The sequence below is a fragment of the Malaclemys terrapin genome, chromosome 4 (assembly GCF_027887155.1).
Source record: "Malaclemys terrapin pileata isolate rMalTer1 chromosome 4, rMalTer1.hap1, whole genome shotgun sequence".
NCBI lineage: Eukaryota > Metazoa > Chordata > Testudines > Emydidae > Malaclemys > Malaclemys terrapin.
The window spans coordinates 37,541,947-37,569,673 of NC_071508.1; the positions used below are offsets into that span (position 1 = coordinate 37,541,947).

A 27,727-nucleotide genomic window follows, 5' to 3' on the forward strand; every position below is an offset into this window, starting at 1 on the left:
TTAAACTTCCTAGCATTTGAGACTAAATCATTCTCTCAGTATTGAATAAAGAAGAACAGGAGTACTTGTGGCACCTTAGAGACTAACAAATTTATTAGAGCATAAGCTTTCGTGGACTACAGCCCACTTCTTCGGATGCATATAGAATGGAACATATATTGAGGATATATATATATATATATATACACATACACACACACACACACACACACACACACATACAGAGAGCATAAACAGGTGGGAGTTGTCTTACCAACTCTGAGAGGCCAATTAATTAAGAGAAAAAAAACTTTTGAAGTGATAATCAAGCTAGCCCAGTACAGACAGTTTGATAATAAGTGTGAGAGTACTTACAAGGGGAGATAGTCAATGTTTGTAATGGCTCAGCCATTCCCAGTCCTTATTCAAACCGGAGTTGATTGTGTCTAGTTTGCATATCAATTCTAGCTCTGTAGTCTCTCTTTGGAGTCTGTTTTTGAAGTTTTTCTGTTGTAATATAGCCACCCGCAGGTCTGTCACTGAATGACCAGACAGGTTAAAGTGTTCTCCCACTGGTACATGGCAGTTGGCCAACTCTGTCCACATATCTATTCAAGTGACATCATCATAGGACCTAATCACATCAGCCATACCATCAGGGGCTCGTTCACCTGCACATCTACCAATGTGATATATGCCATCATGTGCCAGCAATGCCCCTCTGCCATGTACATTGGCCAAACCGGACAGTCTCTACGCAAAAGAATTAATGGACACAAATCTGACATCAGGAATCAAAATACTGAAAAACCAGTGGGAGAACACTTTAACCTGTCTGGTCATTCAGTGACAGACCTGCGGGTGGCTATATTACAACAGAAAAACTTCAAAAACAGACTCCAACGAGAGACTGCTGAGCTAGAATTGATATGCAAACTAGACACAATCAACTCCGGTTTGAATAAGGACTGGGAATGGCTGAGCCATTACAAACATTGACTCTATCTCCCCTTGTAAGTACTCTCACACTTATTATCAAACTGTCTGTACTGGGCTAGCTTGATTATCACTTCAAAAGTTTTTTTTCTCTTAATTAATTGGCCTCTCAGAGTTGGTAAGACAACTCCCACCTGTTTATGCTCTCTGTATGTGTGTGTGTGCGTGTGTATATATATATATATCTCCTCAATATATGTTCCATTCTATATGCATCCGAAGAAGTGGGCTGTAGTCCACGAAAGCTTATGCTCTAATAAATTTGTTAGTCTCTAAGGTGCCACAAGTACTCCTGTTCTTCTTTTTGTGGATACAGACTAACACGGCTGTTACTCTGAAACCTGTCAGTATTGAATGCAGCACTGACTGAGTTTCTGTGGTTTTTTTTTTTCTTCACAATGAATGTCTTAAGGCTTTTGTCTCATTGATCCTGGAATCAATCTCTCAACTGCATGCTAAAATCAGCTGCCATTAGAGATGGTTGTATGTAAATCTGAGGTAACTACTACTGTTTGTAACCATCTTCACCAGTCTGAAATACTTCAGATTCTTTTACCCCACATCTCAAATATATAAATAATTATGAACCCTATCACCCTGGTATAACTAGTCATTTTGATATCCAGTGTGTCCGTTAGGTGACACAAGTTTCAGTAGCTCTTCTGGATCTCGCTCTCTTTGGGGTAGAAACAGTGTTTTCACTAGTAAAACTGTTCACAAAACCTACTTGTCATCTGAAGTGTCAGATGGCAAGGATGACCTTGCCTCTGGAGAAGCTTGTTGCCATCAATACTGATACAGTAACTCCTCGCTTAACATTGTAGTTATGTTCCTGAAAAATGCTACTTTAAGCGAATCTAATTTCCCCATAAAAATTAATGTAAAAGGGGTGGGGGGGGGTTAGGTTCCAGGGAATTTTTTTCGCCAGACAAGACTGCTAAACAAACAATGTAGTAATATACACAGCAATGATGATTGTGAGGCTTGGTTGAGATGGTGGAGTCAGAGGGTGGGATATTTTCCAGGGAATGCTTGGCTGCTAAATGATGAATTAACACTTGGCTGAGCCCTCAAGGGTTAACTTAGCACATTGTTAATGTAGCCTCACTCTCTACATGGCAGCACAAATGGAGGGAAGACACACGATGCCTGGTAGTGGCTGCAAACATTCCCTGCGGAAACTGAATGTGATGATGACCCCATGGTATCCCACTGGAGCGCGCCACTCCGTCCACTTTCCAAAGTGCCGTGTGTGTGAGAGAGACAGTCACACACCGTGTGTGTGTGTGTGTGTGTGTGTGTGTGTGTGTGTGTGTGTGTGTGTGTGTGAGAGAGAGAGAGAGAGACGAGCATTGCCCCTTTTAAGTACGCTGACCCCCACTCTAAGTACACTGCCTTTTTAAGTAGATCAGCAAGTTGAGACAACAGCTGCTACCAGGAAGCTCCGTCCCTCCTGAGCCCTGTCCTGTTGCCGCCCTGCTCTGTGTAGATGGGGTACAGGAGCAGGGGGAGTGGGACACCCCTGACATCAGCACCCCTCTTCCCTCCCTCTCACCCCCTGCACAGCAAGCAGAAGGCTCCTGGGAGCAGCTCCAAGGCAGAGGGCAGGAGCAGCAGCAGCACATGGCTGTGGGGGGAGGGACACCTGAACTGCCCAGCAATTGGTAGCCTGCTGGGTGGCTGGAACTTAGCTGATGGAGGCTGCCAGTCCACCCTGATTCCAAGCCCCCACCAGCTAGCTCCAACACACTGCTCTTCCTACAAGCAGTGAACAAAGCAGGCAGCTGCCAAACAACGTTATAAGGCAGCGTTGCACAACTTTAAACAACCCTGTTCTCTAATTGATCAGCAACTTAATAACAAAACAATGTTAACCGGGATGACGTTAAGTGAGGAGTTACTGTGTTTCCATACTGGTCTTACTCTCCTTAAGGGTTGCCAGAAATGGATATTGGGGGGAAATAAGCAATGGGAAATGGACTTGGTAATTGGAATACTAACGCTGCAAGAGGGAGGGCTAGTGCAAGACATGTTTCCTGCCTATTCCCCCACTGCAAGCTTGGAGGAAGTGTAAGATTGTAAAAACAGGCAAAAAGTAAAATAAATCAGCAACCTTAATATTTCTCCTTTGCTTGCATCATGAAAATATTTAGCCTGGGCAAGAGCCATATCCAAATGCTCAGTCTGGTAAAACAGCAGGAGTAGTACCGCTAGAGAAGGAATTTAGGATGGTGAAGTAAGATTAAGTTGACAAGCTATTTAAAAGCCAGAAATGGCATTCTGTCTCCCCTTTCAGACCTCCACCAAGGCTCTTTCAGGTATGTAGTGTGGGATTTATTTCTTGCACCTCCCAATCGTTTAGCACTGAAGGGAGACTGAATGACTAGCCATTGATAAGTGGGTATAGGGCTATTTACCTCAACATCACTGGCTCAAACTTAGACCAAGACAATAATGGCCAAGATTAGTTATTTTCTGATGACTCTTTAGAGGGCCAGCATCACAAACACCATCACAGCTGGCAGTCCATTAGGTAGATTCTGAAAAGGGATTGAGCCTAAATGAATATAGATTCTGAACTACTTTTAGCCCTCCAGAACAGTCAGCTTTGAGCCAGTGTGATAAGCTGTTGCAGAGAGCTTGTACTTGTCTGCCTTTGGGTCAAAAGACATGAATCTTCAAGGCTGTCAATCTGGCACCTCCCAACAGCATTGCTTTTTCTCAAGTTAAGAGAAGTAAGGAAAGAATCTAACTGTGATGAATACTCCAAATTTAACTCTCAAGTTATCTTAGTTCTCACATTTATTTTAACAAGTTTTCAGAAAATAGTGGCTGCTAAGCTAACACTATCTACTACCTGTAGTAAATTAGACTTGTGCCTTTGATTTAAAGGTGTATAAATATTAAGTAGAAAAGTTCTCAACCGTCTTGTTCATACATAGTTTTTCTATAGCTTAGCGGAGGAATGAATCTGCAGATATTTTAGTAAGTTCTGAGTTCAGATCTGAATAGTCTTTATGCTTCAGATATAATGGGAGCTGAAGCTCTAGGAGAGATTGAGAGGCAGAGCCATGAAGTTTAGGCTCAACTTGCTTACAGCCAGATTTGTTGTTGTCCTTAAGGGACTCACTGTGAAACTATAACTCTAAGAACTGTATGCTTTATTGCTTGGCAAGATAGCATTGCTGTCCAGACTGGAACAACTGTATCAGTAGATGCTAGGAACCTTCAGGCTGTCGCATTCTGGGTAAGACTAGTCACTCAGGCCACACTCACTCATGTGGTGGCAGAAATAGCTGATGGAATGAATAAGTTGCACTACAAAAGCTCATTCAAGATCTCAAACAAGTAAATGTGAACCCTAGAGGTGGACATACTATTTTTTATGCTTGACTCTGCTGAAGGTACTGAACAGTACATGTGTGCCCCAGGCGTAGGGTCGCTATCAGTCCCTTATTACAAGGGTCGGCCCTTATTTTTTCATCTCTGTACAAGATTGTGAGTTGCTGAGTACTGCAAAAGGAGCAAGAAATGCCCCTAGTAAATGTAGGTGAGTACTGCTGTTTATTATTTATTTATTTTATCGATATTTAATAATATTGTGGGGCGGGGGTGCTAAGAAAACAGTCCCTTATCTTTTAAATACAATGATGGGCACCCTACCCAGGAGTCTTGCTGGGACATCTTGAACGCCATCTCTGCGCTGTCTGTTCCGTGACTTAGAACACAAATGAGAAACTTTGCAGTACCTGCAGCAGTGATTTCCAGAATCTGAACACTATTAGTGGAGGTGAAGTTAGACTGCCACCTTCAGTTTATGTTGCAGTTTCCTTCTTTCAAACATGTGCAGCCATCAGCACAATGGAACTCTGTCATCCATAAAGGGAAAATGCTTGTGAAGGAATCTTTGTTGCGAAGATAATAATGAAGAGAATGGCTGCTAGTAGGCCTAAGCCCAACACAGCTGAAATCCTAATGTCTAGTGCTCTGTTCAGGCAGTGTGCTATCGTGATCAGTATAATAGTTCTGTGGTGTTGTTTTTTAAAAAGAGAACAAAAACAAAACAAGCAGCCAAAAGAGCTCTTTGCTGGGGCTGAAATTTTATCTAGTGCATTCTCTTCACATCACTTTGTGCTGGTTAGCAACCCTGCTCCTGTGGGAGGAGCTGAGACTGGAAATAGAGGTTGAGCTATAAATCACTTGCATTTTTGGTGATTGCTATTGTGTTTGTTGAAATTGTGATCAGAATACAACCAGTAAATGAGTGAGCACAGCAGGTCAGCACAGTTTTCCACCAGCTTGTAAGACATTTTGCCATCCACAACTACTGAAGGCATATAGCAATCATAACACAACAATCAGAGCACATAGTCATCCTGTAGGTGTACTTTGTCTGCTGGCAATTGAACACCAGTTTCTGCTGTGGAACACTTAAGGATCAGTAAAGAAAAAAGATCTTCTAGGCTATTAAACATTTCATGGGTAAAGATAGCTTTATAAACAATCACTGTTCATTAGACTTCCTGCAGAGAGCTATGGTGTTATAATCTGATATTATACATGCTATCACACATTACATCTCAAATGTTAGGAATTTTCAAGTGTTATCTTGCTAACCAAAGCACTGTGTTGAAATTTCTTATCAGTGATGTTGGACACTATTCATGTAAGTCCTGCAGCAGATTAATCCCACTTGACAAGTGTTGCACTTTGAGTACCTAATGAGGGAGTTGAGACAGGACAAGTATCTCTTTAGAGAAGAATGATTTGAGTTTTGCCATGAGACACATCTTGGTACAGTTCCAAAGCTTGCCGTTCTAAGACTTTTGGCATATGGAAGTTGCGTGACTTATATATTAGAACCCTAGAGAACTATCCATGTCCATTTTTGCTTTTATATAAACACCATTCATTCATAGCGGGGAGGGATAGCTCAGTGGTTTGAGCATTGGCCTGCTAAACCCAGGGTTGTGAGCTCAGTCCTTGAGGCGGCCACTTAGGCATCTGGGGCAAAAATCTGTCTGGGGATTGGTCCTGCTTTGAGCAGGGGGTTGGACTAGATGATCTCCTGAGGTCGCTTCCAACCTTGATATTCTATGATTCAGACCGGAAGCTGAAAAGGTGACTCTCTAACAAATTACCACATAAGTTTCTCATGATGAGGGCAGAGTTCCTCTTGGTCCTTTTTGACTTTATATTAGCCTCTTTCCCTGTTCCCCTCCCCAGAAAAAAATCCTGCTGTTACGAATGCTAGTGCAGGTCCACCCATTGTAGCAACAGTGGGTGTGCTAGAACAAGCAAGGTTGCAGATAGCCCCTAATATTTTAACTACTCTTTCTTCCAACTCTACTCACAGTGGGTGCTTAAAATGCTAGCGTCAACCAGTGCCTTGTCATGCCATCATTGCTATCACCAGAGGAACTGCACTTATGTTGCCAACAAGGGAGACTCTTCCTGAAAAGAGCGTAATGCAGACAAGGTCTTACTGACATGACACCTAAGGGAGTTCTGCGCCACTGTGCGCAGGCAGAATTCATGTTACCTGCAGATTTCTTTGCTTCCCTGCAGAAAAATGACTTTCTGACGGGGAAGCAAAGGAAACCCACAAGAGTGGTCATATGTCTCTCCCCAGTAGTGCAGGTGCTTGGTTTTGGGTGCCCGGAGCAGCCAGTGTTGTACTTAAAGTACTGCACAGGATCTTTTCAGGGGGAATAAGGCAGAACGCCACATTTATTAGTAATACATGTATTCATTAACACTGTATTATATGCATATAATATATTACACTTACACTTACACTCACACACAAACCCATTCCGTCTTGTTGTTACCAATTAGTTGCTCCCCTTAACTGCACTGGCCAGGTGAGTTAGATGGGGGAGGGGGTGGAGCCGGGCTTCTGCCGATCCGGATCGATGCTCCCATGTTGACAAAACGAGACCCGGGGTCCTCTGCAAGACACCTCACTTTTATAGCAGCTTTCTTCTTATGCAAATCTAGACCAGATTCTGGTCCTTTATGCTGCTTTCTTTTGAGTGTTGTCCCAATGCTGCAAAGAGGGTGTTTCCAAAAGAAGGTGCTTGCTTCTAACCCCGGAGGCCGTCAGTATGTCTGCTTGTCTTTAATGAGCCCACTTGACACGTTTTATTGTCCTTGGGTCTGGCTCCCAGCCCTTCTCCAACAGTTGAGGCTGTCTGGAGGTGCTGCCTTCCATGCCTTCCTCATTCACACCTCATTCATTCAACAGGGCAATTGATTAAGAGTGGGGGGGGAGAGCTCTTGTTCTACTGCTAGCAAAAAGAATTTTTTCTTCTATCGTATTCTATCCTTAGGGGCTATAACATTATACCAAGGGCAATGCAAAGTTTCTAAATGAGGCTTTGATACAAAGTTCCATGAAAACAGAGGTCACACGTGGGTAGACCCACCACAAGGTTATATGAAGAGGCACAATGTAAAGTCATATGAAAATTATCAGAGCTTGATCTACACCAGCAGAGAGGTAAATCGTTGTGAGGGTGGGCTGGGGATTCCCCGACCGATGCTGGGTCAGACCCACCCTTGTCCGCCCAACCCCAGTGCATCTGCCCCCCCCCCCCAAGACTCCCCCGCTGTGCCTCGCATCCAGAACCTGAAGGAGCGCACTTCTCTTGCATGGAGTGGCCAGGGCCAGGTCACCCCCAGAAACCTCCCCCAGCTCTTCACGCCTCCCTTCCCCCCCACTTCTTGCCTCCATTGATCTTCAGCATGCATGGGAAAGCTCACTATACTGGGAGCTGCTCCTCTCTATGTCCAACAGCTGTGCACCTGAACATCCCCGCTCCCTGCACTCGTCCCTCCCCACTGAGCCCCCCCCATGCATCCAGACCCCCCCCCACACCAAGCCCCTTCACCCAGACTCCTCCCATTAAGCCCCCTGCACTCAAACTCCCACCCTGATGAGCCCCACTCCCTATGCACCTGGACCACCCTGACGCCCCCATGCCTGAACCCCCATCCCACTGAGCCCCAACCAGCTGCATCTGGACCCTCATCCCACCAAGCCCCACTCCCTCAGCACCCTGAATCTCCTGCTAAGCCCCCTCACACACACACGCACACCCCTGCTGAGCCTCAACCACCTTCACCAGGACCTCTCTACAGAGTCCCACTGCCTCTGCACCTGAAACCCACCAACAAGCCCATGTGCATCCAGATCCCCCACCTCACCTGGACCCCCCCCACTGAGCCCTCTGCACCCAGATTGTCCTGCACACACCCCTCTCAGCTGACACCTGGATTCCCCCACACTAAGTCCCCCCCACACTTGGATCCTGCCTGGCTGAGCCTGCCTGTCCAACCTGTCCAAGAAAATAGATACATTAGCCATGCCTCTCAAAACCAACTATGGGACTGAGTATGCAATGGACCCTCTAAGGCCGTAAAGCCCTTTGTTCATTCCAGGATAAGCCAGAAGGACACCATACAGATGGGTGAAACCTTGGGATATCCATTAAGGTTTCAGGCTGCCTCATTAGGACACAGCATGATGGCAACTGAAAAATAAATGTGACATTGGGAAGAATGATGGTGGTTTTGCCACATAAGTGTTTTTGGAAAAATGCTGGTGTTGCATAACTTTCTTCTAGCTAATTAAAATAGAAGGGAATTATCAAAAATTCAACATACTTCATTAATTTCCAGCTGATATTACTGTTAAATTTTTTTTTAGTATAGCTGTAAATATGTATAACTGCAGGTTCTCGTGGAGATTGATCCAGGATAATATAACATGATGAAAACCTAAGATGGTGCCTTGGAGCTCTTAGCTCAGGGCTAAGCAAAATGATGATAAATTTAAGAAATTTGTATTGGAACATAATACAAAAAGTGTAGAGCGATCATTTTAGATGTAAATATAGGCACTGTTAAGAATGTACATGCCAGCTTCATAATTTCAAATGCAAGGGGTGGGGGGTGGGTAAATCAAATACACAAAGAATGTAATTAGATTCTTTGAGAATAAGTACAAATTGTAATTGCTTTCTTCACCTTTTGGAAAGCTTGGTGGAACCTACCTGCTGTGTCAACAGTTTCATTTATTAGCTAATTTTAGTGTGCAACCCTAATATATACTTGTGTCAACGCAGTTATCAACACCTTGAAGACTGTCAATTAATCCTGCTAAAACTTGGTTGTCATTATTAGTTTTTGATGGTAAAAGTTCCATCCTTAGCCATTTAAACACATTAATTTTTTTTTTTTCAAAAGGTAAGACAGTACTTGCTAGTAGTCAACCTGAATTCTTGGGGCCCCAGCTACACTTCTGAAGGAGCCATGATTGAAAAATATTTTATTACTGAAAAACAGTCAAATATGGCAGCCTTATGCATTACTAACCTTTTAAACTGTATTAGTACATTATTTTATGTAGTTTTCATACAGCGTTCCATCATGTATGGACAGGGTGCTGACAGGTAACCAAATGCCTGAATATAGAAGTAGGGTCAACCTCAAGTAATTCCCCATCTCCCACAAACAAAACCATCCTGTTTGTAGGCTTTATTTTGGGAAAAGCCAGAGTCACAACTTTGACTACATTTATGAAGTATCCTGTTGAAGAAATGTTTTAAGGTACTTATTTTGTAGTATGGAACTTTCAGTAATTCTTGAGCAAAATCACAAACTGGCAATTATATTAGTTGTTCCAATGTATCAAAGTTGTGCTAAAAGTCCAAATGCACAATAAGTCCTTTTCTAAAATGTCTTCCTTTTCAACTTGTGCTGAAGCTTACAATTCTATTACTCTTACCAGTGTTGCTTCAGCCCAAATTGGATCCCTGCCTACGCAAATATTCCGTCCTTAGTTCATGTGATAGCAATTGATTAGTAAGCCTGAACCTACCCACAGCTACTTCCATTTTTAAAAGCTGTCTGAACTCAGTAACAAGTCATGTGCTGAGAGTATTTAAAGTACTTTCACCAGGTCTTGATCATGTTTTCTGTGATGGCATTAAACTGTTTCCTGCCATTTACTTTAAAGTAATTAAACTTTCAATACCCATTGTATCTGTTGCTGATTTTATTGATCAGCACCGGGACACATTCCTAGGTAGATAGACCTAAGGTGACAAGCCAATAAATAACTACATCTAATTTTTTTCTCAAAAAAGCAAGTTCTCTAATAACTTCAGATAAATATACCATCTGTGCATGATGGTAACTCTTGAAGATATTGGCATTCTAGTACAAAACTGGCAGATCTCTAGCTCTTAAGGTAGTTTTTTTTTGTTTTTGTTTTAGCCATTCAGGGCAACAGGTGAAGAGGGAGAAGGTGCCATTTTTCCATAGTTTCAAGGAGAACAGCACTTTAAGTTAAGGCTGCTACATGAGGTGAAACTTGCACAAGTTGCACTCAAAGAATATTAAATATACAAGAATTGAAAGTTTGGGAATAAGTTAAAGTTCTATAGATTCCAGTATCTTGAAGTTGTAACAGTTTTGCTGGTCTTCAAATAAATGTAGTGAAAGTTTCACAAACAGCCTTACCTCAGACCCCTTGTCCATGCCCATGAGTCTCTTGATGTTCAGAGATCTGAGCATGCTGATCCATCTATTACAAGGATGGTAGGTCAGACAGGGAGTTTGATGTTATAGTAGACATTCATTCTTTTTAATTAAAAAAGCAGGCTGCATTTAATTTACATTGTAGAATAAATATATTAAGAAGCATGGATAGGCAAGAATACAAGCATTACAAAAGGTTACACGAGAGTCTCAATTTCACCGTTTAGTGAACCTTCACATCTTTTTTTCAAAGCACAAGCAGCCTTAAATCTGGCAATTTCTAACTTTCGAAGCATTTGCAACCTAAAGAATGTCCTTTTAATATTTTCTGCATGCAGTTCCCTAGTTTTTTAAAAAACAAATTCTGTTCTTTACAACTGTAACAATCTCCCATCATAAATAATCAGCAGAGTTTGAAACTGAACCATTCACATTGAAGCACAAATGTCTACCACTTGAGCTACAAGACTAACACTAGCTGGTAGCAGGAGAAAGCTGGTATCTGGGAGGTGGGATTGGGGCACTAGGACCAGATGCCAGGTCTATGGGATAGTCAGGGGAAGCCTGGCCTGGTTCTCTTCTCCAACCCCCAGTGTGGCTGCTCCAGCAGTTTCCTGGTGTTCCCATGCTGTGTCTGTTGCTGATTTGGCAGCTGAATGGACATGATCTTGGAATATTCATGTTCAGTTATTTTGGCTAACGTGTTCCTAGGCAACACAAGTGAGAAAGGAAATCATTATTTTCAACCATTTATAGCTCAGCAAAACCTGAATGGAATTTAATGGGACAAAGAAAACAATTCTCTAGCCCAAGGACTTTCTCCTTGCTGAATTTCAAAGACCTTCTGTAAACTATGGAGGTTTTAAGAGCTTTTCAGAAAAGGTCATGAATCTTTTATAATGGAAAATATTATGCAGTGTTAGGAAACATAAATATATAGGTTAGTACCAGTTTCCCCTATAACAAAAACTGCAAAAGATGAAAACTGCTTCTCACTGGAAATTATAACTGATCTGGAGAAATTACACTAGTATAAAGAGACAAAATGTTCTAGACTTTTAAGAATTTAAACTGAGGTTCTTTTTGTCATGATTTTCTTTATTGGAGTGGGTTGGTGAATCAAATATATATTGAGTAGTTTGTTCTTTATTTTCAGAGGTATTGTTGCCAGTATTTTAGTTTTCTTATGTTTTGGAGTCACTCAAGCTAAAGATGGACCATTTTCAAGACCACATCCAGGTAATTTAAATCATTTAACTTTTTCCAAGTGTCTAATAAATTGCTAACTCTGTAGAAGTAATTTTACCATTTCATAAATAGCCTCTTAAGTTTTTATGATTGGATGTAAATGTTAGCGTTCATAACTTTGTTTTATGGCATACTTCCTTTATATGCAATGTAAATTCATTAACATTATGATGCAACTATCGAGTAATCTTAATCCCACATCTTTTGCCTTATACTGCAACAGGTATTTCCAAGACTACTTCCCCTATTTATCCTTCGGACACTTAAAAGGAATTTGAGATCCTTGCCAGATGGCAGCCCTAAACATTCCCTCTTTCTGTTGTCTGAAAACAACCCCCTAAAAAAGGGGAATATCAATTACTCTAAACAGCATGCATAATATGTACTATCTGTTTTTTAAAATCAGCTAATTGCATGGGATTTACCCAGCTGTCCCTGGTCTGCATTTCACATTGCTAGCAAAAAGGCTCACATGGTCCCCAGTTTGGAGAAGGTAATCAAATCATCCCTTGACCCTCAGCTCCACTTTACCTATAAAATTCCATTTTGGTATGTAACTAGACTGTGCTTCTGCTTCTGCTCCTTCATTGACACAGATGTAAACAACTCACTTGGTTATGGAACTTTTGTTACAAGTAATCTGAAAAATTACAAGAGGGCCTTTATTTTACTTTGTGTGTGAGATTTCTGCCCCATTGATGAAATTTGTGCTGTAAGACTTCATGGAGTCTTTATAAAACAGCAACATAAAACTTCTGTGGAAGTAATCAAACTTCTTGCTGCTGATTCTTTTTCCTTTTTCCTGGCTATTTTTACATTTTGGTAATGATAGTTTATAAGAATGGGGACAGTTATATAGACTTGAGAGCATAGGTCCCAAGTTATGCATACACTTAAAGAAAACCGTAACTGAAGCATTTCTCATTATTTCATCTGAAACTTTCATGCTGGGAATCCTGTTTTTCCTGGGGAATGGTAGGCAAGTTAAAAAGAATCCTTGGAGAGAAAGTTGAAGGTTGTCTTTCTGCAAGGAGATAATTGAAGAAATACAACAGTGAACTTATAGACTCCTAGACTTTAAGGTCAGAAGGGACCAATATGATCATCTAGTCTGACCTCCCGCATGATGCAGGCCACAAAGCCGTCCCAACCCTTTCCCTTGACTCTGCTGTTGAAGTCCCCAAATCCTGTGGTTTAGAGACTTCAATTAGCAGAGAGTCCTCCAGCTAGTGATCCTTGCCCCATGCTGCGGAGGCGAAAAACCTCCAGGGCCTTTGCCAATCTACCCTGGAGGAAAATTCCTTCCCGACCCCAAATATGGCGATCAGTAGAACCCCGAGCATGTAGGCAAGATTCTCCAGCAAGACCCTCATTGGCCATTATACTATTTACCAGCGATGGCACGCTGTTCCTTTGACGAAACTCACGGTATCCCATTAAACCATTCCCTCCATAAACTTATCTAGCTTAATCTTAAAACCAGACAGGTCCGTCGCCCCCACCGTTTCCCTCGGAAGGCTGTTCCAATATTTCACTCATCTGACGGTCAGAAACCTTCGTCTAATTTCAAGCCTAAACTTCCCCACGGCCAGTTTATATCCATTCGTTCTTGTGTCCACATTAGTACTGAACTGGAATAATTCCTCTCCCTCCCTAGTATTTATTCCTCTGATATATTTAAAGAGAGCAATCATATTCCCCCCATAGCCTTCGTTTGGTCAGGCTAAACAACCCGAGCTCCTCGAGTCTCCTTTCATACGACAGGTTTTCCATTCCTCTGATCACCCTAGTGGCCCTTCTCTGTACCCGTTCCAGTTTAAGTTCATCTTTTTTAAACATGGGAGACCAGAACTGCACACAATACTCCAAATGTGGTCTCACCAGTGCCTTGTACAACGGAAGCAGCACCTCCTTATCCCTACTAGATATACCTCGCCTAATGCATCCCAAGACCGCATTGGCTTTTTTCACCGCCATGTCACCTTGTCGACTCATAGTCATCCTGCGGTCTACCAAGACCCCGAGGTCTTTCTCCTCCTCCGTTACTTCTAACAGATGCGTCCCCAGCTTGTAACTAAAATTGTTGTTAGTCATCCCTAAATACATGACCTTACACTTTTCACTATTAAATTTCATCCTATTACTATTACTCCAATTTACAAGGTCATCCAAGTCTCCCTGCAGAATATCCCGATCCTCCTCCAAATTGGCAACTTGAACTGTTTTAAGTTTAAAACCCACTTTCTGGGCAGCCTACTGCATGGCAATTCTTTATTTTTTTTAATTCTGTTTATGAAATCTTGTTACCTTTAATGACTTCAGAGATGTTCTTGGAGATATGCTCCATACAGTTTTCAGCTCTATAGCATCTAGAAATGTCTTCTACCTTTTATAAACTATAGACCGGGGTCGGCAACCTTTCAGAAGTGGTGTGCCGAGTCTTCATTTATTCGCTCTAATTTAAAGTTTTGCATGCCAGTAATACATTTTAATGTTTTTAGAAGGTCTCTTTCTATAAGTCTATAATATATAATTAAACTATTGTTGTATGTAAAGTAGATAGGGTTTTTAAAATGTTTAAGAAGCTTCATTTAAAATTAAATTAAAATGCAGAGCCCCCTGGACCAGTGGCCAGGACCTGGGCAGTGTGAATGCCACTGAAAATCAGCTTGCGTGCCGCAGGTTGCCTACCCCTGCTATATACTGCTGAAAACAGGAGAGTTATACTGAAGGCGGTAGTTTTGATTCTGGTGAAAGATGTATGAAATGGGAGCTAAGGAAGCTTCTATGTGAATTTCATCATTTGAACAATTGTCATATTAATATTCAGAGTAATTGTTCAACAGCCCAGGGAGAACACACTCAAAGTCAAGATAAGGCCTGAATAGGCTAATTTACACAGATTATGCCCTGCATATCACAAAGAAGCTTTTATGCTCTCAGCTAGAGCTAGTTTTACTAGAGCTTTTACTAGTTTTATAGTATTGTAACCTGAATGTGTTAACATCTTAGTTGCATTAAATATTTACACTCATTTCTGGATTTCAAAAGTAGGCTGCCTCCTGATGTGCTTAGAGGAGATAAAAAGGACCATTTTTATGAATGAATGAATGGTTATCTTGTTCTAGGCTAGTTCCCCAGCATAGTGTGTACTCTAAGGCCTGCTGGAGGCAACTGGGTGTTCCTTTAGGAGGAGAGTGTGTTAGCCTCCAGCCTTCTTGTAGATGGGGAGGCTCTTGCAGGCATGGAGGTGCATGGTGTTGCAGTCCTCCATGGGAGATCTTTGTAACTAGAGAGTATACACTGGGAGATGTGGAAGAGTAAGTTTATTGGTGCGGTGCTAATAAGGAAATGAGTCTTCAGTGACCTCCAGGGATAACAGAATCATGAAGTGGGGAAGTGTCTCATTATCCCAAAAGAGCCACAGCATGGCTTGCTGGTATATACCACTTCCTTTATAGGTTTTGTTTTAAATCTTGCTAATAAAAGATTTGGGAGAAATAATCTATTTTGTAGCCCAATGTCTCATCAATGAAGCTCTTCAGTATTCTGTTTACAGTGGTGTTGTAGCTGTGTCAGTCCCAGGATATTAGAGAGACAAGGTGGGTGAGGTAATACATTTTATTGGAGCAACTTCTGTTGGTGAGAGCGACAAGCTTTTGAGCTCCACAGTGCTCTACTTGAGGTCTGGGAAAGATAGATAGCTGTGACACTCTTTCCTTTGTTAACCTTTCCTCCTCGGTCTGGTTTTCTAAACCTTTTATCACACTTTTGTTGCTCTCCTCTGGACTCTCTCTCTACTTTATCCAGATGTTTCTTAAAGTGCCCAGAACGGGACACAGTACTTGCACCAGCTGAGGCCTCACCAGTGCTGAATAGAGCAGAATGGTTACCTTCCAGGTCTTACATATGACACTCCTGTTAATGCAGGAAAGGCTAACATTCTGGGGTGCAACTGCATCACATTGTTCAATTTGTGATCCACTATAACCCCCAAATCCTTTTCAGCAGTACTACCGCCTAGCCAGTTAGTCCCAACGTAGTAGCTGTGCATTTGATTTGTCCTTCCTAAACGTAGTACTTTGCACTTGTCTTTACTGAATTTCATCTTGTTGATTTTCAGACCTATTATTCAATTTGTCAACGTCCTTTTTAATTCTAATCCTGTCTTCCAAAGTGGGTAGCACTCCCGGTGCCATCAGTACATTTTATAAGCATACCCTGCCCTCCTTTTATCCAAGTCATTAATGAAAATATTGAATAGCACTGGACCCAGGACAGAGCCCTGCAGGATCTCACTAGATATGTCCTCCCAGTTTGACAGTGAACCGTTGATAACTACTGAGTATGTGCTTTGAGTTTAGTTGTATACCGATCTTATAAAGATCTGTCTAGCTGTAATTGGTATGGTGAGGACTTGAAGCAGACACTCCTTAAGGAAAACCATACGTAAAAATCAGAGTCCAGACATTTCTCACTTTCTGGTTTGGGCATGAGGGATTTATGCTGCTCTTCACAGGGTATGTATATTAACTGAAGGAAAAAAGAGGTAGGAGGATTCCTTTTTAATACTTCACAAATCTGTCAAATAGCTTAAAAACAGCAATCTGACTGGTTCCACTAGCATCTCCCTCCCCTAGACTCCCCATTTAGCAAAATCAAAATCTAGCTTCTGACAAAGCATTGACCCCATATTTGGTGAGGTGGTATTTATAGTCTAGATGCTTGAGGCAAAAAGCCTTGGTGCTCGGAATAAAACTTGCAGTTGGTATCTTTCAATCTGAGATTCTTCTAACTTGGAAGCATTTGAGGTTAATTGAAGGGAGCCAACTCTTGATATAGCCCTCTCAAAAACTATCCCAGAATTGATCTTGCTTACTAATGCCCAGAAACAAAACTTTGATAGATATCTGGTATTCTATTCCTTTCCCAAGGTCTATCAAGCTTGGTAATGTCAGACTGGTGAGGGGACACCGACAGTTGTTGAGGGGGAACTAGCAATAGTAAGCAAGAACAAAGCAACTTGCACTGTACAAATTACATTGCACGTTAGTGTTTTTCCTTGAGGGAAGATGCTATAATAAGGTTGTTCTCATAGTGCTGCATGACTGAGAAAAAGGGCAACATGAGTAATTTTGGACAAATCCTGTGATTATTATTAAAATGCTAGTTGGGTAATCTGTATGCACTACCTCTGTGGTGTGCTTTTCTCTTAGCTGGTTATTCCAAGAACATATTTTCTCTCTCAATTAGTAAACTTGCAAATAAAACTACCGAAGTTAATCTTCAGTCTGAGTTTGGAAGTTACAAAGTAGAAGCTCTGAACTCATAGTTATCCATGTCAGAACTGCAGTTTGTCCCCAACATGCAAAGTAGGCCATCCTGATAAGATTTATTTGGCAGTTTTGCTGAAAATGATCACAACCTCTCACATCTGAAGCTATTTTTAAGATGGTGTTAGGAGCAGTCTGTTAGAAAAGAAACTTTTTTAGCCCTGTGATAGGTTTTCTTCGCTCAATTCAGTCTTAAAAAACAGCACACAAAGCAGCCATTTATTCGGTAAGGAAATACTGTCAAGGTTGGTAGGGCTAATATTTGATATTTTTTCCTTATTGATTTGCAGAGTGCCTGTAATCCTGTTTAAAGTAATAGTGTGTGTTCTTCTAAAAATCCAATCATTGTCCAGTGAAGCACTGATGAGCAACTCTGACATAAATACACACATTTTGTATAAAAGTTCCTCCTGGTTTCCTTTTTCCATTGGGTTTTTAATGTCTGATTTGTAATATTAGAATTGTTTACCTGCCTTCACTAGAACTAAGGACTAACCATGGAAAAAAACGAGTGGAAGTTGAGGAAATGATCTCCCAGACATGCAACAGCTAATTCTCTCCTTGACCATTTGAATGCTGATTCTCTTGTAGAGAGTCCTGTTTTCCCAGAACCAGTCAGGCCGTAGCCCTAGAAAGGCAGGGTTCTTGAGAGAGCTATCAAGAAAATCTCCCAGGAATGATTACTGATTGGAGGATTTGGGTGTTATCCAATCCCAAATCAAAAGTTCTTTTAACTGCTCCCCATTATGTAAACCAATGGACATGGTTGGATGAATTGGTCACATACTACTTGGAGCTTACCCAGAGGTGTTTATCTCCTCTAATGGATGCTTTGTCATAGAGGTGGGCTGAGCCAAAACTCTGGATCACAGTTCACAGCATGGAACAATCTAATGGCCCTAATCCAAGCTCTTGACATATGGGAGAGTTCACATACAGATTGCAAGCTCCCAAGTGTTTAGGTTCAAGGTGTCTGGCTCTGCCTGTTAGAGGGAGTTGACATTCTGATCCAGGGTTTTGATTTTATTATTTATTTGTATTGCAACGGCACCTATGAGCCCTAATCACAGACCACGATCCCATTTTGCTAGGCGCCGTACAAACATTTAAAAAAAAAAAAAAAAAAAAAAATCTAAGGCCCCAATCTCTTTGTGCCCCATTTCTGTCTCCTAAATTTCACTTGTGTTGATCTTGAGAAAAGAAGAGGGATGAATTAGGATAGGATCCAGGTCCAGAGGGGTGGCCCAGGGCACCCACAAAGGTTGGATACATGGAAGGTAGAAGGACCTATTGCTGGAGTGTTAAGGACTTGAAGTCGGAGGTGGGATTGGCAGAGCAGGGAGCCAAAAACGCCAAAGATACTCTTTTTTTGTGTACTTTTTTGCTTGGATAGGACTCCAACTTCATACTGGTTGTGGGAAGATGACTGTTGGTGGAGGGGATACAAGTGGGGTGGAACACAAAGGAACAATTGTGACCAGGTGCCTAGAAAGGACCACACTCAGAGTTCCACACTCAGGGCAGACTTCATCCCAAAACCTAGTGATTTATTCAATAATTAGATTTACCAAACTAGTAACAAACTTCTGTAACACCACATTGGTTAACAAGGAGCCAAACGCAGTCCCCTTTAGGCATTCCAGTACTTTGTTCCCTTCCATACAAACTGGTCTAAGGGTATGTCTACACTACAAAATTAGGTCAAATTTATAGAAGCCGGTTTTATAGAAATCGGTTGTATACAGCCGATTGTGTGTCCCCACATAAAATGCTCTAAGTGCATGAAGTCGGCGGACCGCGTCCACAGTACTGAGGCTAGCGTTGACTTCTGGAGCATTGCACTGTGGGTAGCTATCCCACAGTTCCCGCAGTCTCCGCCGCCCATTGGAATTCTGGGTGGAGAGTCCAATGCCTGAATGATGCAAAACAGTGTCGCGGGGGGTTCTGGGTACATGTCGTCAGGCACCTCCCCCTCCGTCAGAGCAACGGCAGACAATCGATTGGCGCCTTTTTATCTGGGTTACCCGTGCAGACAACATACCACGCCAAGCATGGAGCCCGCTCAGCTCAGCTCACCGTCACCATATGTCCTCTGGGTGCCGGCAGACGTGGTACTGCATTGCTACACAGCAGCAGCTAATTGCCTTTTGGCAGTAGACGGTGCAGTATGACTGGTAGCCTTCATCGGCGATCTGGGTGCTGGCAGACGTGGGGCTGCATTGCACACAGCAGCAGCCCCTTGCCTTTTGGTAGAAGATGGTATATTATGATATCCGTCGTCATCGTTGTACTGCAGTGGCTGTCAAACACGGGCACCTGGGCAGACATGCTCAGTCCTATCGAACAGTCTCAACGATGATGGCTATCAGTCGTAGTATGCTATTTTCTGCCAAGCGCCCAGTATTTTCTGCCAAGCACCCAGAAGATGCCGAGGGCTATCAGTCATGCTGCACCGTCGGCTGCCAGCTTCAGATGTAAAAAATAGATTTGTTCTGTATTCATTTGCTTCCCCCTCCCTCCGTGAAATCAACGGCCTGCTAAACCCAGGGTTTTGAGTTTAATCTTTGGGGGGGGGGGGCATTCTGTGTGACAGTTGTTTGTGTTTCTCCCTGATGCACAGCCACCTTTGTTGATTTTAATTCCCTGTACCTGTACGCCATGTCGTCACTCGCCCCTTCCTCCCTCCCTCCGTCAGATACTAGTTTCGTGCCTTTTTTCAGACCAGACGCCATAGCACTGGGATCATGGAGCCCGCTCAGATCACCGTGGCAATTATGAACACTATGAACACCATGCACATTGTCCTGGAGTATATGCAGAGCCAGGACATGCCAAAGCAAAACCAGGACCAGCTGAGGAGGCGATTGCAGTGTGGCGACGAGAGTGATGAGGAAATTGATATGGACATAGACCTCTCACAAAGTACAGGCCCCAGCAATGTGCAAATCATGGTGTTACTGGGGCAGGTTCATGGTGTGGAACGCCAATTCTGGGCCCGGGAAACAAGCACAGACTGGTGGGACCGCATCGTGCTGCAAGTGTGGGACGATTCCCAGTGGCTGTGAAACTTTCGCATGCGTAAGGGCACTTTCATGGAACTTTGTGACTTGCTTTCCCCTGCCCTGAAGCGCCAGAATACCGGGATGAGAGCAGCCCTCACAGTTGAGAAGCGAGTGGCGATAGCCCTGTGGAAGATTGCAAGGCCAGACAGCTACCGGTCAGTCGGGAATCAATTTGGAGTGGGCAAATCTACTGTGGGGGCTGCTGTGATCCAAGTTGCCAGGGCAATGAAAGACCTGGTGATATCAAGGGTAGTGACTCTGGGAAACGTGCAGGCCATAGTGGATGGCTTTGCTGCAATGGGATTCCCAAACTGTGGTGGGGCGATAGATGAAACCCAAATCCCTATCTTGGCACCGGAGCACCAAGCCACCGAGTACATAAACCGCAAGGGGTACTTTTCAATGCTGCTGCAAGCCCTGGTGGATCACAAGGGATGTTTCACCAACATCAACGTGGGATGGCCGGGAAAGGTACATGATGCTCGCGTCTTCAGGCACTCTGGTCTGTTTCGAAAGCTGGAGGAAGGGACTTTCTTCCCGGACCAGAAAATAACCGTTGGGGATGTTGAAATGCCTATCGTGATCCTTGGGGACCCAGGCTACCCCTTAATGCCATGGCTCATGAAGCCGTACACAGGCAGCCTGGACAGTAGTCAGGACCTGTTCAACTATAGGCTGAGCAAGTGCCAAATGGTGGTGGAATGTGCATTTGGATGTTTAAAAGTGCGCTGGCGCAGCTTACTGACTTGCTCAGACCTCAGCGAAAAGAATATTCCCATTGTTACTGCTGCTTGCTGTGCGCTCCACAATATCTGTGAGTAAGGGGGAGACATTTATGGCGGGGTGGGAGGTTGAGGCACATCGCCTGGCCACTGATTACGCGCAGCCAGACACCAGGGCGCTTAGAAGAGCACAGCAGGGCACGGTGCGCATCAGAGAAGCTTTGAAAACGAGTTTTGTGACTGGCCAGGCTACAGTGTGAAACTTCTGTTTTGTTTCTCCTTGACGAACCCTCCTCCCCACCCGGTTCACTCTACTTCCCTGTAAACCAAAAACCCCACCCTCCCCTCCCCCTTCGAGCACCGCTTGCAGAGGCAATAAAGTCATTGTTACTTCACATTCATGCATTCTTTATTAATTCATCACACAACTAGGGGGATAATTGCCAAGATAGCCCAGGATGGGTGCGGGAGGAGGGAAGGAAAAGGACACACTGCAGTTTAAAACTTTAACTCTTATTGAAGGCCAGCCTTCTGATGCTCGGGCAATCATCTGGGGTGGAGTGACTGGGTGGCTGGAGGCCCCCCCACCGTGTTCTTGGGCATGTTAGGGGGGTTACTGGCTCCAGGTCCAGGGTGATAAACATATCCTGGCTGTTGGGGAAACCGGTTTCTCCACTTCCTTGCTGCTGTGAGTTATCCACATTATCTTCATCCTCCTCTTCCTCGTACCCCAAACCCTCTTCCCTGTGTGTTTCTCCAGTGAAGGAGTCATAGCACGCGGTTGGGGTAGTGGTGGCTGCACCCCCTAGCATGGCATGCAGCTCCGCGTAGAAGTGGCATGTTTGCGGCTGTGCCCCGGACCTTCCGTTTGCCTCTCTGGCTTTGTGGTAGGCTTGCCTTAGCTCCTTAATTTTCATGCGGCACTGCTGTGCGTCCCTGTTATGGCCTCTATCCTTCATGGCCTTGGAGACCTTTTCTAATATTTTGCCATTTCTTTTACTGCTATGGAATTCGGCTAGCACTGATTCATCTCCCCGTATGGCGAGCAGATCCCGTACCTCCCGTTCGGTCCATGTTGGAGCTCTTTTGCGATCCTGGGACTCCATCACGGTTACCTGTGCTGATGAGCTCTGCGTGGTCACCTGTGCTCTCCACGCTAGGCAAACAGGAAATGAAATTCAGGCTTTTCCTGTCTATCTGGTCAGTGCATCTGAGTTGAGAGCGCTGTCCAGAGCGGTCACAATGAAGCACTGTGGGATAGCTCCTGGAGGCCAATAACGTCGAATTCCGTCCACACTACCCCAATTCCGACCCGCTGAGGCAGATTTTTATCGCTAATCCCCTCGTCGGAGGTGGAGTAAAGAAACCGGTTTAAAGGGCCCCTTAAGTCGAAAGAAAGGGCTTCGTCGTTTGAACGTGTCCAGGCTTAATTTGATTTAACGCTGCTAAAGTCGACCTAAACTCGTAGTGTAGACCAGGCCTAATATAGTGAGAGGTTACTGAAAACCCAATTCACCATATATGAGGTTTTACCAATCCCAAAGAATCAGACACTTACCCCCAGGTCAATATATATTTCAGCTCTTACCCAAATATCATGCTGTCAGCCAATCCTTAGTAAACGAACTAAGAATTTATTAAGAAAAGAATGGAGTATAAATGGTTAAATCATATATTTACAAATGATTGCAAAGTCCTTAGAACAGCTTTGTAGCAGTGATGGAATAATCTGCTAGCTTGTAAAAACTCTCTCTGGTAATGTCCAAAGATTGGAAGATCCCCAGTCTGTTGTTCAAAATGCTCCTTTTAGTTGTAAATCCATAGCCCAGAGAATTGGAGCAGAGATGAGGCAAAACTGAGATGACTCAGGTTTCTTTTATATCCTCTGCCATGTGCATGGAAAGTTACTGTCCCAAACAATGCCCATAGACTCCGTGTATGGAAAGTTACTGACAAAGATGGAGTCAGGGATCACATGTCCACATCACATGCCCTTACATGTTTTGCTGAATCACAGGGGTGGCAATTGGCTCCTTGCTGTCTGAAGCCTCCTCAGGAAGAGCTATCTGAAGAGTTGATTCTTAATGGCCCATCAAGCTTGAATAGTTCATTCACAATGGGCTGGCAAGAGTAGTTGTAAACTACCTTGAAGAACAAACCTATTTGAAATGCAAATACATAGCCAATATTCGTAACTTCAGATAGAGTGGTGATACATGGATTTAACCAGGTTAAAGAACGAGGAGTACTTGTGGCACCTTAGAGACTAACAAATTTATTTGGCCATAAGCTTTCATGGGCTAAAACCCACTTCATCAGATGCATGCAGTGGAAAATACAGTAGGAAGATAGATGTATACATATATATATATATATATATATATACACACACAGAACACGAAAAAATGGGTGTTGCCAGATTGTAACCTTTCCATTGACACCTTACATGCTATGCTTTGTATAACAGTTGTAGCAACAATGATACAAATGATCTTCAATCATACAGTATCACAACAGTATTTTATAAAAACGTGTTGTCTGAGGTTAAGACCTCATTCTTCAAACAGGTTAGCTAACTTCCAATAGTTTGCATTGTCTCTAGATCTTGTCGTGTAGTTACTGTTAAACCCTTTGCTTTTTTTCTTAACCTCTTCGTAATACCGTTTTAATAGTAAACTTTGAAAAATGCCATCTGCTCACCTTTAAGAAAATGTAGCATTCCACACAGAGGAAGATAGGCTTCTAAAAATGAAAGCAGCAATATTGCTTAGTGATCTTAAATAATTGGGACTGCAATGGAACGGCAATTTTTGGTGCCCAAAAAGAGGTTTGCCAAGGTGTACTAGGCATAGGATAAAAAGTAAAGCTGAAGAGTCAGGTAACATCAGGAAGTGGAGGAGGAGATGGGATTAGTTCAGTAAGCAACAGATTTGCTTTAAGGAGTCATTATAAAGTGTGGTGGGGAACTTGAGAAATCTTTCACAGGGAAAGTCCTGCAAGAGAGACGTAATTCAGCTTTTTTTGCCTTGTCTCTTAAACATGCACATTAAAAGTTTGATGAATTCTGATGCATTCTTGTGGACCCCTAAGAAAAGATGTAGAAGTGCATTATCTTGCATATCAATGGCTCTGGGAGATCAATAGGAATCACACAAGTTCTGCAAGTGGATTGATTTAATGGGCTGTTTGAATGTTGCCTGAATAGACTTGCACCATTTGGGAAGCTTGTAGGTAGAGCTCCTTATTTCACTGTTGTGCATTAGTATTTCTTAGTGGAGGAGCAGAAGGGTGCTCTGTGTGAAATTGTTTTCTTGTCATGCTACTGATAAACGAATTGCCAAATAATATTTTGCCAGGAGCCTTGCTAACATCCTGTTTGTTTCTGTAGCTTACTGGAGGTTTTGGCTGTGTGTCAGCGTTGTGTATGAGCTCTTCCTCATCTTTATACTCTTCCAGGTAAGGAACTTAAGAATTGACTCTTAATAACAACTGGGGTCTTGCTCTGAATATGAAAGTTCTTTGCTGGTATGGAGGAAAGGTGGGGTATATTTAAGTAGTTTTACCTTTCCCATTTCTCCATAGCATGTAGTTCAAACCCTAGGCTAGTTGAAAGCTTCATCAAGATGCTGTTTCCTTTAGCCAGAGATCCTATTGGGGGTCCACAGGACCTGGAGACCAAAAAATTACAGGGGACAACTAATAAAAGAACAGGGACAGGAGTGAGATCAAAGGGTCAAACGAAGTGAACCAGACGGGGACACCGAGCAGAGAACCCCGGACAACGCCCACTACTCCTCGAAGGCGTCAAGGAAGCCAGTGGACGCCTCCCAGAGGAACTCTGCCCGGATACGTGAACGAACGGAGGACCTGAAATAGGCCCCACAGTCACAGGAGACTCCATCGGCCAACCTCCTCACTCTGGTTTTATAGATGGCCAGTTTCGCTAGAGCCAAGAGGAGGTTGACTAGGAGGTCCCGTGACTTTGTGGGGCGACGGATAGGGAGTGCATAAATAAAAAGGTGAGGAGAAAAGTGCAACCAAAATCTTAACAAAATATCTGTGAAGAGCCGGAATAGGGGCTGCAGCCTGGCGCACTCCAGGTAAACATGAGCCAGGGTCTCTCTCACGCCGCAGAAGGGGCAGGTGTCTGGGATAGGTGTAAACTGCGCCAAGTACACTCCGTGAAGGAGTCGCCAACTGATGTCCCCGGTGGGTTTCGGGATCAGAGTAGAATAAAGGCTGGCCCACCGGGGCTCCTCACTCTCCAGAGGCGGCAGAAGGTCCCACCACTTCGTTTCGGGGTGGGACGCGAGGGTGAGGACATGAAGAACATGGAGCACGAGCGTGTATAGATGTTTCCTTGGCGCAGTCCAGAACAGAATCGGCTGCAGTTCGTGCAGCCGGCTCATGGCGAAGGGACCAGGGCGGGCAGCGGTTGGGTCCACGGGGCAGGGGCCTGATGAAAGTCTGGAGGACTCGGAGTGGAGGGTGGGCGGGGCGTGGCATGCCCTCTCGCAGGACCCAGTCGAGCTAGTCCCAAGCAGCGGGCGGTAAAGCAGCCCTCACCTCTTGAAGTACGCGCCGGGGAGTACGAGGTCTGGAGAGCCCCATGCGCTGAGCGAGCGTCAGGGGATCCTTTAGCCAGAGATGGTGGGGAGGCAGTGTTCTCTGGTGGCTACATCAGATGACTGGGAGATGGTACTCTTGGGGTATGTCTATACTGCATGCTAAATCAAGGTGTTTCCAAGCCCTTGCTTGAGCATGCTGCATTGTAAACCTAGGTCTCTCAGCTGTGCTAACGCAGCCATACTGCACTGTACAGACCTTCCGACTCAGGTCTGCAGCTTGAGCTGCATTCACACAGCTCAAGACCTGATTCCCAGTTGGACTTTGGCTCAGACCCCACCTCCTAGCAGGTCCTAGGACCCTGGGTCCTTAATGCTTGCTCACATGATTTGTGTGTGGAAGTGGGGCTTGGGCTAAAACCTGAATTAGAGCCTGGGCTAGTGTGCAGTGTAGACATACCCTTGCTTTCTTTTTTTTGCACTACCATAGACTTGCTATTTCAGTTTGGGCAAGTCACATTAGCTCTCAGTTCACTCCTCTGTAAAATTGACATGAAAATTAATTGCCTCACAAGGCTTAATATTTGTGAAGTACATTGTGTATCTTGGATGAAAGTTGCTAAGGAAATATTTCTTCCATTAAAAATAAAATACCTAATATGTACATCCACAGTTGTAAGAAGCAACTGCAAATGAGGTATGAGTGCTTAAGTCTTAAGGAGATTAAAGGAAAGTCATTAGCAGAAAGAGGAATTCATGTACCATCAAACAATCCCCATCACATGTAATTAAAGTGATGATGACTCAGAGAATCATAGGACTGGAAGGGACCTCGAGAGGTCATCTAGTCCAGTCTCCAGCACTCATGGCAGGACTAAGTATTATCTAGACCATTGCTGACAGGTGTCTGTCTCACCTGCTCTTAAAAATCTCCAATGATGGAGATTCCACAACCTCTCTAGGCAATTTATTCCAGTGCTTAACCACCCTGATGGTTAGGAAATTTTTCCTAATGTCCAAACTGCCCATTGCTTCTTGTCTCACCATCAGAGGTTAAGGAGAACAATTTTTCTCCTGCCTCCTTGTAAAAAACTTTTATGTACTTGAAACTGTTATGATGTCCCCTCTCTGTTTTCTCTTCTCCAGACTAAACACACCCAATTTTTTCAATCTTCCCTCATAGGTCACATTTTCTTGACCTTTAATCATTTTTGTTGCTCTTCTCTGCACTTTCCCCAATTTTTCCACATCTTCTGTGAAATGTGGCACTCGGAACTGGATGCAATACTCCAGTTGAGGCCTAATCAGCGCGGAGTAGAGCAGAATTACTTCTTGGGTCTTGCTTACAACACTCCTGCTAATACATCCCAGAATGATGTTTGCTTTTTTTGCAACAGTATTACGCTGTTGATTCATATTTAACTTGTGATCCACTATGACCCCCAGATTCATTTCAGCAATATTGCTTCCTAGGCAGTCACTTCCCATTTTGTATGTGTGCAACTGATTGTTTCTTCCTAAGTGGAGTATGTTGCATTTGTCCTTATTGAATTTCATCTTTCAGACCATTTCTCCAGTTTGTCCAGATCATTTTGAATTTTAATCCTATCCTCCAAAATACTTGCAACAGCTTGATATCCTGGATATCTATTTTTTCAGTCTTACTCAATTTGCATCCCCCTGTGATAGGTTGTTGCCTCCCAGGGTGCAGCCTGGGAGCCGTGGGAACCTCTGTGCCCCTCTGTGCTAATTATAAGTGATAGCAAACAGATCAAAGCAGGTTATCTAGGAAATTAAACAAAAAAACAGCAAATTAAGCCAAAAATATTAGATAGGATTTGAATCAGTAATCTCTCACCCTGACTGTTGATACAAGGAGTCCACCAAGTTTCCATACACAGGCTAGAAATCCCTTTAGCCTGGGACCAGCACTTGCCCCAGTTCGGTCAGGTGTTTCCAGGAGTTCTCTTGTGTGGGGAGAGAGGCCAGGAGATGGTTATTCCCTGCCTTATATAGTTTTTCCATATGGCGGGAACCCTTTGTTCCAAACTCAGTTCCCTGTCCAGTTTGTGGGGAAAAGACAGGTACCAAAATGGAGTTCAGTGTCATGTGGTCTGGTCACATGCCCTTCCATATCCTGCTGAGTCATAGGAGCCATTCCTTACTGGGTGACTGACAGGTTTACAGGACAGCCAAGCTCTTCCATGATCCATTGTCTTTGTTGATGGACCATTAGCCCTGTCTAGCTTCATCGTTGTTGTACCTGAAAGGCTAGC

General features: G+C 43.5%; 1 protein-coding gene across 1 annotated transcript in view; it reads left to right on the forward strand.

Moving 5' to 3' along the window:
- The window catches only part of PTDSS2 (phosphatidylserine synthase 2), a 73,170-nt gene that overhangs the window by 19,037 nt on the left and 26,406 nt on the right, over positions 1 to 27,727 (forward strand). The window contains exons 3-4 of the mRNA XM_054025198.1: positions 11,678 to 11,760; positions 24,275 to 24,342. Coding sequence (XP_053881173.1) covers positions 11,678 to 11,760; positions 24,275 to 24,342 — 151 coding nt within the window. The remainder of the gene's footprint in view (positions 1 to 11,677; positions 11,761 to 24,274; positions 24,343 to 27,727) is intronic.